Source organism: Lagopus leucura, unplaced genomic scaffold (assembly GCF_019238085.1).
Source record: "Lagopus leucura isolate 7727_CA_CO unplaced genomic scaffold, USGS_WTPT01 Super-Scaffold_100028, whole genome shotgun sequence".
Taxonomy (NCBI): domain Eukaryota; kingdom Metazoa; phylum Chordata; class Aves; order Galliformes; family Phasianidae; genus Lagopus; species Lagopus leucura.
This window is the reverse complement of record NW_024962279.1, coordinates 7,845,768-7,858,488: the sequence shown is the minus strand read 5'-3', so window position 1 is coordinate 7,858,488 and position 12,721 is coordinate 7,845,768. Positions and strand designations below refer to the sequence as shown.

The following is a 12,721-nucleotide window of genomic DNA, read 5'->3' as shown; positions in this document are numbered from 1 at the left end:
AACACTACTGAGAAATGTCTCCTCTGTCTCTAGCTTCCCATGGTGCGGTCCATAGCTCCCCAGAATGGCCCGAAGGCTGGAGGGACCAGAGTGACCATCAGAGGCAGCTGGCTGGATGTGGGCTCTGAGCTCCGTGTCCTCGTCAACAGCTCCAAGCAGTGCACAGACCTCAGGTGGGAACGGGTCTGCCTGATGCTGAACTAGTAACAGGCACTGATAGTGTTGATATCATCCCCAGTAAGTCAGGAAGAGCTGGGTTTTGAGAGGGAGGCTCTGCATGGCGCTGCTAGCATAGGATCCCTGCCCAGCCAAGGTCCCATAGCTGCTGCAGCCCACTGGTTCCTGTAGTGTCACTGGGGAGAAGCGGGAGCCTGCCCTTTGTCTGTTGACTATATGGGAAGTTAGTCTGGCAGCCTGGGATAGTGTATGCTCAGAATGGCATACATGGGTAATGTCGATAACAGGCGTGTGACTTGAAACTCCTCCTTGCCTGTCCCTTCTTTGGGAAGCTCAGCCCCCTGGTCCCCAGCCCCTGCCGTACTGCCCCTGGCTCTTTGCAGCTCACCCTGCCTCTCCCTGTGCAGCCGCAATGACAGCACCATCACCTGCACGATGCCGTCTGCGGAGCTCACCACGGCTGTGCGAGTCTGCGTGCAATTCGAGGGCAGGTCCTGTGCCAGCTACAACATCACGTTCAAGTACGAGAAGAACCCAGTAGTAACAGACATCAACCCAAAAAAGAGCCAAATTAGGTGAGATTCCCCTCTAACAGAAACAGCTGGTTCTACCAGGATTTGTCTTCTTTTTGTGGCTTTTGTTGAAATTTTGCAGAATGCAAATGTGAATGTTGCACCCTCATCACAGAACTGATTGGAATATCCTAGTGTAGCCCCTTGCAGGCAGTGTGAGCTCTCTGCTCTGAGCCATCCCAGCACAGAGCAGCTCCCATGCACATCATATGCCCAGAGCACCAGCAGTATCAAAACACAACCAGGAGGTCTCATATGTTATCTGGGCCCTGCAGTGTGCTGCTGCAGCAGCATGACTTCCATTTCAGAGCAGGCTCATGATGTCTGCATCTGCCTGCAAAGGAGGGGGTTGGCCCGAGGCTGGGAGGAGAGGATCCAGCAGGGAGGAAGGGCTTTCTGCTGGGTCTGGCCCGTTGCCTTGCAGGCATGTACAGAAGAGGCATTGCAGGGCACTGTCTGGATGATGCAGGGCAACCTGGCTCTTGAGAAGAAGAGATCTTGAACACTAGGACTGGCTGTAGTTCATTTCAGTGCACACTGGACATGGGAAAAGGTCAACTGTGGTGCTTGTACTGTCTGCACCTGGTATGTGCTTTAGGGAGTTTCAGATGGAGGGATCTGTGAGACCCGAAGATTTTTTTTGTTAATTAAACTTCTGGAGAATAGGCTGTGATTTGTTATTTCAGTATTCAGTGCTCCCCAAGGCCACCATGTTTCACTTTTAAAGCGTGCTGCTTTTCATTTCGCATCTGTTCACGGAGCTCTCTGGCTCCTGTTCCTTTGGTGAAATCCCACCTTCCTCAGCTGCGGAGCCTGGCAAACCTGGCTAACCAGGACATCTGAGGAACGGCCGGTGCCCCCAGGGCAGCAGTGAAGGCAGCACGCTCAGGGCACGCAGCAGGCTCTGACGTGCTGCTCCCCTTGGAGCAGAGCTGTGTCTCGGCATTCCCAAACACAGAGCCAAAGATGCAGGCTGTGGGAAAGCTAATAACAAGGCACTGCAGTGACTCAGCCAACCTCAGCTCCCAGCCAGCTTGTGAACTATGCTGAGTGGCAAGAGCAGTATCTAAACACAGAGACAGTGAAAGAATGTCACTGCCCGTAGTCACAAGGGAAACCACCAGGATATTTCTCCATCACCTTAGTCTGCTTTCTCAATATATACATCAGTCTCCACATTTCAGACCACTGAGAGACAGCAGCCTCTCCTCAGACTGCTTGGTCGCCTGTGTATTCTGACTGCTGTGGTATTGGTGGGGTGTTGGCCATGAAGGGTCAGTAAGCTGTGCAAAGATTCAGCTGGATCTGATTTATCCGGGAGCATTGCTGAAATGAACAGTGTAAGCAAAGTTTAAAGCAGAACAGAAGTTGTGAACTAGTTTGCAGGCATGACAGTTAGACATGGATTTAGAGTGCTGTACCTACAGTCTTGAGATAATAGGGTCTGTGAATCCTGGCTGTTCCCTTACAGATACCCCAAACTTTGGGCATGACATGGAGGAAGGGGAAAGTAAATTCAGGGGATAGCTTCTGCTGTCCGGAGCAGAAGAGTTGATACACATTCTCCAGCCCTTGTTTTGCCTAGGAGTCTTGTGTGCATCAGGGCCCTTTTGTTACTGTCACTAATTGGCTACATATTGAGGCCCACATTTCACATTCCACAGGCAGCAGAGCTGAAACACAAAACAATTTTCAAGTTTTGATCTAAATCTGAAGAGGCTGGGAGATGCAGGATCCATGTCAACCTCACAAGGAGTCTCTTCACTCCCCAGGAGTTCTTTGTGGGGCAGGGAAAAGGAATATCCACTTGCCCCTGCTTTCAGTGGTCACATTAGCCTTTTATGACACTCATGGCCTGGGCAATGTGCTCTGTACCCCAAGAATGCAGAGGGAGGCTGCTCCTCTGGGCACTGGGAGCAGGGAACAGTCTGCTGCTCCCCCTTTCCACCAGGGCAGCAGCTCCTCCTCCCTTCCCTCGTATTACAATAGCAGTGTGATGCCTGTGGCAAATAAGAGAAGACCTTTGGCTTTTGGGTTGCATTTTCTGCTCAGATAACTGGGAAATATCCCTGAGAATATGACAGGAGGTGAGACCCAGCTGTTGTACCTTGACACTTCATGTTGTCAAGGGCACCTCTTCTGCAATCATTCTCTCTTTTTCCCATCTCTTCGAAGCGGAGGCAGGATCATCACCCTGGAAGGAAGAGGCTTTGAGCTGGTCCAGAATGCCTCTATGGTGGTCCGTGCCATTGGCAGGGAGCAAACGGTGGGTGCCCCCTGGATGTCACCTGGTAATGGGGAGCAGGGATTCTGGGTGAGAGCACTCGGATGCCTTTTCTGATGCACGTGCTCTCCTGTCTCCAGAGCTGTAAGGTTCACACCGACACTGTGATCACCTGCCCTTCTCCAGCTGCCTCCAACATCACTGCTGGGAGCAAGCCCGCTCCTGTCGATTTCTACCTCAATGGCCGCCTCTACACAGACGATCGCCCAGCTTTGGATGAGGAGATGTACCCGGAGGAGGCCCTGCACATCAGCAAGTTCAGCCTGGAGTACTACGCTGACCCCCAGTTCTTCACAGCCAAGAAGGAGAAGTGGATCAAGCACCACCCTGGCGAGCCCTTGACACTGGTTATACATGTAAGAGAGCAGTATTTACAGCTCTGCTTCTTCAGGTGCTGCCTGCTACTCGCTGGGAAGCCGTGCGTCCTAAGGAGCAGTGCAGCATCTGTCTGCAGACGCAGTGGGGAGAAAGGTGGTGGGTGAGGACGGGAGCAGCAGGAGTCGTGCTCAGGCAGCTCACACGTGGCCTGCTGCCTCTGCTGGCTGCTCACCAGGAGCCACAGCCAGTCGGTGCTGGCGGTACCCGCTAAGGCATGAGCACAGAGAGCTGCCTTTAGCAAGGAGCTAAATAAAATGCTGCATGTATGGAGAAGAACAGCAGCGCTGGCATAAAGTCAGGCAGGTTATCCAGAAGGCCCTGACAATAGATATTTGTTCCTGCAGAAATGAGTCACTCATTCCTCACTTTTGGCTGCTGAATTGAGTTCAGTTAACAAGGAAGTTGGGGTATGGCAGTTCAGAGGGGCTTAGACAATGCGCAGCACTAATTGAAGGGACGTTGTTCCCTGCAGGATATCCTTACTGCTTGCAACGTGCTCCACAGGCACTCTCCCCATCTCAGACCCCGCAGCCGCATCCCCTCATGTCTCCTCTGGTGTATATCCTTCCCCTTCCCAGGTGGGCGTTCAGATCCTTATCTGTGGCACTGAGCCAGGGCAGATCAAAAGCAGATCTTCCCAGATTCCACCAGGGCCTTGTTCATCCCATGTCCCATGCTCCGTGAGGAATGGGAAAGAGGGAAAATGGGAATGGTCCAATTCTGGCTTTCCTGTGGAGTGCTCGAAGAATGTTCTTGGAGAGGGAGAGTGCTCTCAGATCTGAAAAACCAGCAGGGAATAGGGAAAATACAGCAGGAAGAGCTACTGCTGCTCCAACTGCCACTCAGGAGACTGACATCCTGGTTTTATTTTTGTCTTTAGAAAGAGCCTGACAACCTGGGCCTGGAGAGCAGCGAGTACCAGGTGAAAATCGGCCTTATCTCCTGTGAGATTCAGATTGTGTCGGACAAGGTCATCCATTGCTCTGTCAATGAGTCACTGAGCACCTCGGAAAGGCAGCTGCCTGTGACGGTGAGTGCCAGCAGCTCGCAGACCATGCTTGCTGGGCAGCAGGACTCTGTGCTGCAGACCCCGTGTGCCGGGGAGCTGTGCACAGGCAGGGCTGCAGCATCACAGCTGCCCAGGTCCACTGACAGCAGCCTGCTGGGGAGCTGTGTGGGCAGAAAGATGGGCAGAGCGTGCAATGCCTGCAGCGTCCCAGGGCTTCCCGTGCTGCAGGGCAGATGCTGAGCCTGCCTGGCGTGATGGGTGTTGAAGGTCTGTAGTGTGCCTGGCTGTCAGACGTCAAGCTGTGATTTGTGGGCAGGGATTTTGTCAGTTCTTGTGAGGCACTGTGAACTCCCAGGCAGGTGATGTTGTTTGCCACTTGCAGTCATTTTCTTTCTGGTCCTTGTGAAATGTGTTTGGGGATTTCCACACAGCTGTCAGTTATGTGGCCTCTTATGGCCAGCAGAAGAACTATGTGTGGAGATGAAGACCCAAACCCAGCACAGCGATGTGCCACCAGCGTGCTGGAGGACTTTCCAGTGTCCTGGCTGTGGTTCGTTGTGTATGAAATTCAGTTGCAAACTGAAAACATGGAAAAGCAGAAGTAAGAGAATTTCCTAAGTCGTATGAATGGAAATTTTAAATAGGGCAATTTTGTTTTTTAATGAGAACTGAGAAAAGGGGAAACTCCTTTGGGAATAAAAGGGAATTTTTGAGTTTGCTAGTTTGGGTTTGATGTAAGCCATTTAGGGTAAGTCCTTCAGGAAGCAGGGGAATGATACCCAGCACTACAGTATTGCACAGCTATTGAGTGTGCCAGCAGCTAAACAACCAGCTTGTTTTCATCTCTGTGTGCCCTTACCAAACCTTCGTATGTGGCTGGAGTTACAACATGCTGGCTTTTTGTAAGTCACAGCTGCCTTTATAACACACTTCTAATAGCTTTGGTAGCACGGGGCCAGACTCACGCAGTGTCCCCACCTGATCTGCACCACTGATGGTTATCAGGACGTGCAGAAGTCCCACTGGCTTGCTGGCTGATGAATATTCTTCTGGAGAGCTCATATGCCTGCTGTGACAGCCACTATTCTGTTATTTGCTGTTGGAGCTCTGCAGTGGTGGAAGGAGGATTCAGCAGTATGTCCTGCTGCTAGTCTGTGTCCTTGCTGGGGGTCTGATGGTGCCCAGGTCCTGCCTGGCTCTGGCCATCCCCACTGATCTCTGCACTAACCCACAGCCTCATTAATTCCTCTTACCCAAATTATACTGAATTGATGAAATAAATGAGAGAAAGCCACTGGGGGCTTCAAGTCCGCTTTTGTCCATGACCACACTATTTAGACACAAAAGTGGATGTGGGACTGCTGCTCTGGCAGACGTGAGCCAGCGGCAGCACTGTGCCCAGATCTGCTGCAGTGTGCCATGGCGTGCACCTTTCCTGGAGGTGCTCCATGCCACAGATGTAACCGTAAGATCCTTCCATCTCTTCTCCACCTTGTTTCCACTTTTTGCTCAAGTTTCTCTCACTTCCCATTCCTGTAGAGAAGTGAAACTCATTTCCAGAAGTGAAAGACTGTAGTGTCATGAGTTTTCCTTATCAGATGGTGCTGTTGAGCCCTTTCATCCCAGAGGCATGGAGGATCTTTTTTAAGCTGTGCTGAGTAGACTTGCCAGCGGCTCATGGCCCCTTGCTTTGTGGCAACAGGAGGCTGAGGCCCTGGACTTGGCTGGTTTGTGCTCTCACTTCTCCCTCTTTCTCCCTCTGCAGATTCAAGTTGGAAAGTTCAACTACACAATTGCAATGCTGCACCTTGGTGGAGGAGAGACTGCCATCATCGTCTCCATCGTCATCTGCAGCATCCTGCTGGTCCTCTCTGTCGTAGGTGAGGGAACAGGACGGCGAGTTTCCAGGTTTTCTGATTGCATGTGGAGGAGTGGTCGTGGCTCACTCACATGTTAGGAAACCTCTGAGTGCTGCAGTTCTCTCTTGATCCGGAGGCAGCAAGTAGCCGTTCTCTGTGTAGGACCACACCAGTGCCCCAGATAGAAGCTTACTGCAGTGTGGAGATTTCTGTTGACTGAATCCATGGCTTATCTGTTGTTTGAGTCTGTGATGTTTATAATTAACATCACGCTTTTTTTCCCCAAATGCTTCTTAATGGTATTAAGCAGGCATTCTCATGCATGGCTGTCTGGCAGCAGAGGTCTGTCTGACCCAGCAGTCACAGCCAGCAGCAGGTTCTTGCTGGAGAGTCTTAGCTCCAGAGCTGGAGTAGGCACAACAATTTGCTAAGCTCACTGGAAGTTGCATGTGTATGCTCTGTCTGGCATCTTTTTGTTACATGCTTAGAATAATTGTACAGCAAAAAACTCATTATTTCCCAACAAATGAGGTGTTTCTAATAGGCATTTAATTTATTTTTAACAAAGGTTATAAAGCACACTGTTTTTTAAATGTACCACTAGTCTTTAGAAACATATTTCTGGAGGCATGGAAAGAATGTCGAAAATGAACACTGTAATACAGGTAACAAACCTCTGAAAATCTGTAATCATTAATTAGCCAGGATTCACTAATATAGCAGTTTATCTAAATACAGACAGCCCAGACATAAACTAAAGACGACAGCGAAAGCCTGATCATTAAATTCCAGCTGGCTTTACTGATTTACAGATAAGAGCCAGCTGCCCAATCAGTGCCAGGTTTGTTGTAGATGTTAAGCTAAGGCTGAAGTTAGCTTTCTGCTCATGTTAACAGGGGACCGCTCTGGTCCTGCCTTCAGCTGCTCCTTGTGTCCTAGTCCAAAAAAGCTCATTCCCTTCCTCTCCTCCAGCTCTCTTTGTGTTTTGCACAAAGAGCCGCAGAGCAGAGCGCTACTGGCAGAAAACCCTGCTGCAGATGGAGGAGATGGAATCGCAGATCCGAGAGGAAATCCGCAAAGGTAAGTCAATGGTAGTGGGCAGTGTGCAGGAGCCCAGACTGGGAGGGAGCTGTCGGAACAGCAGAGTCGAAGCCATTCACCTTCTCCTTCATAGAAATCTACAGAAGTGCTTACAGAAAGCTTTCTGTCGTTGCCATTTTTCTTCATCAGGATGTGTGTGTGAATGGAAGTGTGGCCCTGTCCTTGTCTTGCTGCCTGACTTGGGTGAGGCACTTAGCTTTGGTGCCACCAACGTCCATGTCTCAGGTTAATGGCCCTTGGCCACATGGAGGCTGCCTGAAGGTCACGCTAATCTGTAATATGCAACAAAAACTGCAGCACACTCCTGCTGGAGCAGTGGGAGAAGCAAGCCAAGTGTCTGCAATTGCTGTCTGCAAAGTACATCATTGTGCCGTGGGTGCAGAGATCTACCTGCAGAACCAGACCCCAGGGCTGGTGTCCTGGAGGTGGGGAAGGTTTTTTCTCTGTATGTGCTGCAAAACATGATGTGTAGTGCTGACAGGTAAGCCCTGGAAATAGTCAGCTCCGATGGAAAACCCTGCTTCAGCCCTCTCAAGGAGGAGAGGTCTCCTCAAGAGGAGACATGCAGCATGTTTCAGTGCCAGCCTGCCTCAGCTGGTAGATTATCAGAGCTCTTACCATCTGTGGGTCTCTTTACCTAAGGTTTTGCAGAGCTGCAGACAGACATGACAGATCTGACCAAGGAGCTGAACCGCAGCCAAGGGATCCCATTCCTGGAGTACAAGCACTTTGTGACCCGGACGTTCTTCCCCAAAGTAAGGCCATTCTGCATTTATGGGTATCTAATCACTGCAATTCCTTCCTAATCAGATCGGGGCTCTGCTCTCCCTCTGCCAAAGGGTAACAAAATCATTCCTCTGTTATATATTTAAATGTCATATATTTCAGCCTTAATTATCATCAACACTGGAGCCACAGCTCCTGGTGTGCGAAGCAAGGTCAGGATGCTCAGTATGGCTGGAACCTGGCAGAGCTGGGAGGCAGACAGGGCACAGCTCTGGGAGCTGTGTTAGCTCACCAGTGTGATGCTGCTGGACTTCCTCCTCTGAAAGCTGTGTCTCTCACATGAGTAGGATGTGCTGGGGGCACTCCGTTCTCCCCAAAGTCTTCAGCTGCAATCTGCTGTCTGCTGGGAGAAAGCTGATGCTGCACGCATCTCTCATCAGTGCTCGGGGAAAGGTGGCTTTATGTTCCACGCAGCTCGCCACCAAGGATTTTCAGCTGCACTGCCACTTCTCAGACCTCATCAGATGTCTCTGTCTCTCCCTTTGTGTTCCCTCCCCCAGCTGCTGGGCACGCGGTGCCTGCAGCACGATGCCCCTCGGGCATGTGGTCTGGGTCTGTCTGCTCAGAGCCCTCCTCTAGGGCAGCACCAGATGTGTTGGTGCTGAGATTCACTTCACCAGCTGCTCAGCTGTGTTGCTGTGTGCTGCTAATCGTGGCCGTATTTCACCCCTGAGGCTGTTGCATTTTGCTGGTGAGGAATGAGAGGATGATTTATGACTGCAGAGTGTTTCATTACAAGTTACTACTCAGGTTTTTAAGTTACCCAGTCTCTATATATCTGCACACTAGGCTCTTTAAGATTCATGTTAGAGATGTAAACATTTTTCCCATCTGTTTCTGAAGTTAAAGCACCCAGTACTTCTTCTCTATTTTGACTTACTCTTTTATAACGCTTTCTCTTCTGGGGTTTTCTAGCTGTCACATTAATCTATTTGCAGTCTCCCCACCCTAACTGACTCGTGTCTGGCTCAGACATCTGCCTCCCCTTATTCTTGTGGTGTTTGCTCATTCAAGACAATCTTGGAAAGTGTGTGAAGGCTTTATAAATTATTCCAGTGCATTTCTTTGTAATGGGTGGTCTCCAGTCCTGAAGATGGTTCTCTCTCTCGTTCCCCTGTGGCACGTGGCACATGAGGAGGTCTCTGGCCCTCTGCTGATGGCTGTGTTTGGTTGTGTTGCAGTGTTCCTCGCTCTATGAGGAGTGTTACGTTCTGCCTTCCCAACAGCTCAGCTCCCAGGTGGGCTCCCAGGTCCAGGAAACCCATCCGCTTCTGGTGGGGGAATGGAAAGTGAGTAACCCACTAACAAAACAAATGTTCCTCAGTGGTTGCTAACCATACTCGTGTGTGTTGACAGTGCCATGCATTTTCTTGTGGCATGTGGGGAAAGCTTGATTACTCAAAGCAATTAACGCATACCAGCACTGGATCAGCTTTCACTGGTTGGAGAAGAGAGATTTGTGAAATTCTGCTCTCACATGAAGGAGCTCTGTCCCAAGACCCTCCCCAGCTTCACTGTGGGCTTTCTTCCTAGGTGTACCATAGTGTATGTCATCTTCTGTTCCGTACACAGCTCTTCATAAATGAGATGAATTACAAGAGATTCACTATAAGCTGTTGTCCCAGAGCTGGGTTTTGGATGCACAAGAGTCAGGAAGTGAAGGATCAGCAAGTCATTTAGGTTGAAGAGAGATCTGCTTACAGCAACTCCAACTAGATCAGGTTGCTGAGGGCCTTGTCCAGCTGAGTGTTGAGATATCTTTAAGAATGGAAATCCCACAGCCTCTCAGAGCTCTTTTTCCAGTGCCTGATGACCATGAAGGTGGAAACTTTCTTTCTTTAATTAGTGTCCCACGCTCCATCTGGTGTCTCTTGCCTCTTATCCTATCATTATATCCCCAGAGAAGAGCCTAGCTCTGTCTTTTCTACCCTGCCACAGTGCAGTTGAAAACTGCAGGAAATTATCTCCCTCTTAAGGGCAAATAAGCACCAGCTCTCTCTGCCTCTTCTTGTACATAACTGCCCCCTAATTGGCATCCCCTGCTGTATTTGCTCCAAATTGTTAACACCCACGTGGCAGTGGGGAGCCCAAAACTGGGCATGTTACTCTCCTTGGTCTCACAAGTGCTGAATAGAGAGGGGCAGTGGCCTGGTGACTGTGCTGCTTCTGATGCAGCTCAGAATGCAGTCGTGCCTTCGCCAGGAAAGCAGTCTGGCTAGTGCTGGACAGGGAGAATGGAGGCATCAGCACAGCACTGTGTGCTTAGCAGGGACATCACTGCAGTCAGGTAGGATAAAAGAAGTTGGGGTGGGGGGAAACAAGGAGTGTTTTTCTCATTCTGCTTTCTATTTTTTTTTCTAGATCCCCGAAAGCTGCAGACCCAACATGGAAGAAGGAATCTCACTGTTCTCTACCTTGCTCAACAACAAGCACTTTCTCATCGTTTTTGTCCACGCTCTTGAACAACAGAAAGACTTTGCTGTGAGGGACAGGTATGAGCTCCAGCAGACTGAGGAGCCACGCTGGCAGCCAGCTCATCTGAGGGGGTTCCACGTGCCCACAGCAAGCTCAGTGGTGTGGCTGCTGCCTCACAGTCTCTGCTGTGAAGGGTGGCTCCGTGGCCCCTGCCTGGTCCCATGAAGCTGTTGAGGAGGCAGTTGAGTGCATCTCTTGTCCTACATGGACATTTTCCATAGGCCTGTGGTTTTCAGGCACTGATCATCTATGCTAAATTTCAACCAAAGACCTGGCAGCTGGACAAGATTGATTTATTCCTAAACTCTAAGCGATCCAGATGCTATCTAGAGTCATGCATTGCAGCTGAAGGTTACAACTGGCCTCCCAGTTTTCTTTTAGAAATGAGCAGCTAAAAACCTTTTCCATTTTCCTGCAAAGCACCAAAAGATGGAGTGCATGACCTGCTCTTGCAGTGTTTGTATTCCTGAACACATACAATTTACCATTAAGAGTGTGAGCTGACCTGAGGTCTGACAGCACAGAAAGAGCCTGTGGAGTTTAGCCCCATTGAGAGAGCCTGCAGAAACTGCCACAAATGCTGTCTTCTTGTTTCTTATACTAGTTAACAGTTTACTTACACAATTCTGTTTTTCAGGTGTAACCTGGCCTCCCTGCTTACTATTGCATTGCATGGGAAACTGGAATATTACACCAGCATCATGAAGGACCTCTTGGTGGATCTAATAGATGCTTCAGCTTCCAAAAATCCCAAGCTGATGCTGAGGAGAACTGAATCTGTGGTAGAGAAGATGCTCACCAACTGGATGTCCATCTGCATGTACAGCTATCTCAGAGTAAGAGAACCAGATGAGTGTATGGTAGTTGCATTGCATGCAGGGGTAACAAGGGACATGTGAATCAGCTGAGGAACTAAATACTTGCCTGTTGGGCCAGTTGCCTTGTCACTAATGGTTGACAAACTCCAACAGATTGAATGGTTAAGCATAAGAAAGCAACTGGAAGTTTGGTTGCATCTGGTGACTTGATGGGATCAAGCTTCCTAGCAGGCTTCCTAGTGTGGCCTGCTTTTTATAAGGCCAGGGCACTAAACTGGCATCTATTGCCATGGTTGAGAAGACAGCCACAGGGAATTGGAAAATAACCACAATAGCTTGAGGTTTGGAGAACAGTTCCAGCTGTTGTTTTCTCTGACCAATTTGGATAGCCGTACTGATGGTTGCCAGCTAGTTCAGCATTTTGCTTCAGTGCAGGACCCCAGGAGGTGCTTGTGGTGTGGGGCAGAAAAGCTGCTGGGCTGTCAGTGGTCGTTTGGGTTGGGGCTCCTTGTGCTGGGCATGTCCTCTCAGTGCCACACTGCCCAGGTGTCTTTGCAGGAGAGGGGGATGTCCAGAAGCCTGACTATCTTCCTACATAACGTAAAAGGAAGATATTTGGCATTTCAGAGCATCTCCATCTGCTCAGTGCTTTATTTCCAATGCTTGCCAGCTCTGGTTGGAATTTCTCAGAAGAGTTGAGCAATAACATAATTGATTCCACAGCAGCTAATTGGAGGACACCCCATTATACCCACAGGGGAAAGCCTGGAAAAGGCCTTTAGAAAAATCTCTTTTTCAAAGTGTTTGCTGTAGTCACAGAAGCAATACCGCATTGTCTTCATACATATCATAATGTCTTCTGAACACAGCTGAAGATCACTGTTCTAAAGCTTGTGACTTTGTAGTTCTTAATCTTTCATTTTAGCTCACATAATTATGAACTACAATGAAGGAAAAGTCACAGGAACAAGTAGGGCTGCCTGTGCCAATGGAGCATGGCTTTCCAGCCTGCCAGAGGAAAAAAGAGTGAATTAGTGATTATTTATTTATTTATTTATTTATTAATCTTTCTGTTTTGTGCCTGTAGCTTAACCATGGGGGGGGAAAGTGCTGATCTTTTCTCTTGGAGAGCAGAGCCCTTGAGGCGTCTGATCCAGCTCCGGCTCTGCTAAAAATGAACGTTGTGCAAGAGGGCTTTCTCAGGAAAGAAAAAAGAGGAAAGAAATGTAATTCTTATCACACAGGCTGAGGATATGGGCACG

General features: G+C 49.5%; 1 protein-coding gene across 1 annotated transcript in view; it reads left to right on the top strand.

Moving 5' to 3' along the window:
• The window catches only part of PLXND1 (plexin D1), a 65,163-nt gene that overhangs the window by 33,523 nt on the left and 18,919 nt on the right, over nucleotides 1-12,721 (top strand). Inside the window, exons 15-25 of the mRNA XM_042880965.1 lie at nucleotides 34-173; nucleotides 585-752; nucleotides 2,925-3,015; nucleotides 3,114-3,389; nucleotides 4,292-4,441; nucleotides 6,186-6,300; nucleotides 7,252-7,359; nucleotides 8,023-8,135; nucleotides 9,348-9,455; nucleotides 10,528-10,658; nucleotides 11,279-11,477. Coding sequence (XP_042736899.1) covers nucleotides 34-173; nucleotides 585-752; nucleotides 2,925-3,015; nucleotides 3,114-3,389; nucleotides 4,292-4,441; nucleotides 6,186-6,300; nucleotides 7,252-7,359; nucleotides 8,023-8,135; nucleotides 9,348-9,455; nucleotides 10,528-10,658; nucleotides 11,279-11,477 — 1,599 coding nt within the window. The remainder of the gene's footprint in view (nucleotides 1-33; nucleotides 174-584; nucleotides 753-2,924; nucleotides 3,016-3,113; nucleotides 3,390-4,291; nucleotides 4,442-6,185; nucleotides 6,301-7,251; nucleotides 7,360-8,022; nucleotides 8,136-9,347; nucleotides 9,456-10,527; nucleotides 10,659-11,278; nucleotides 11,478-12,721) is intronic.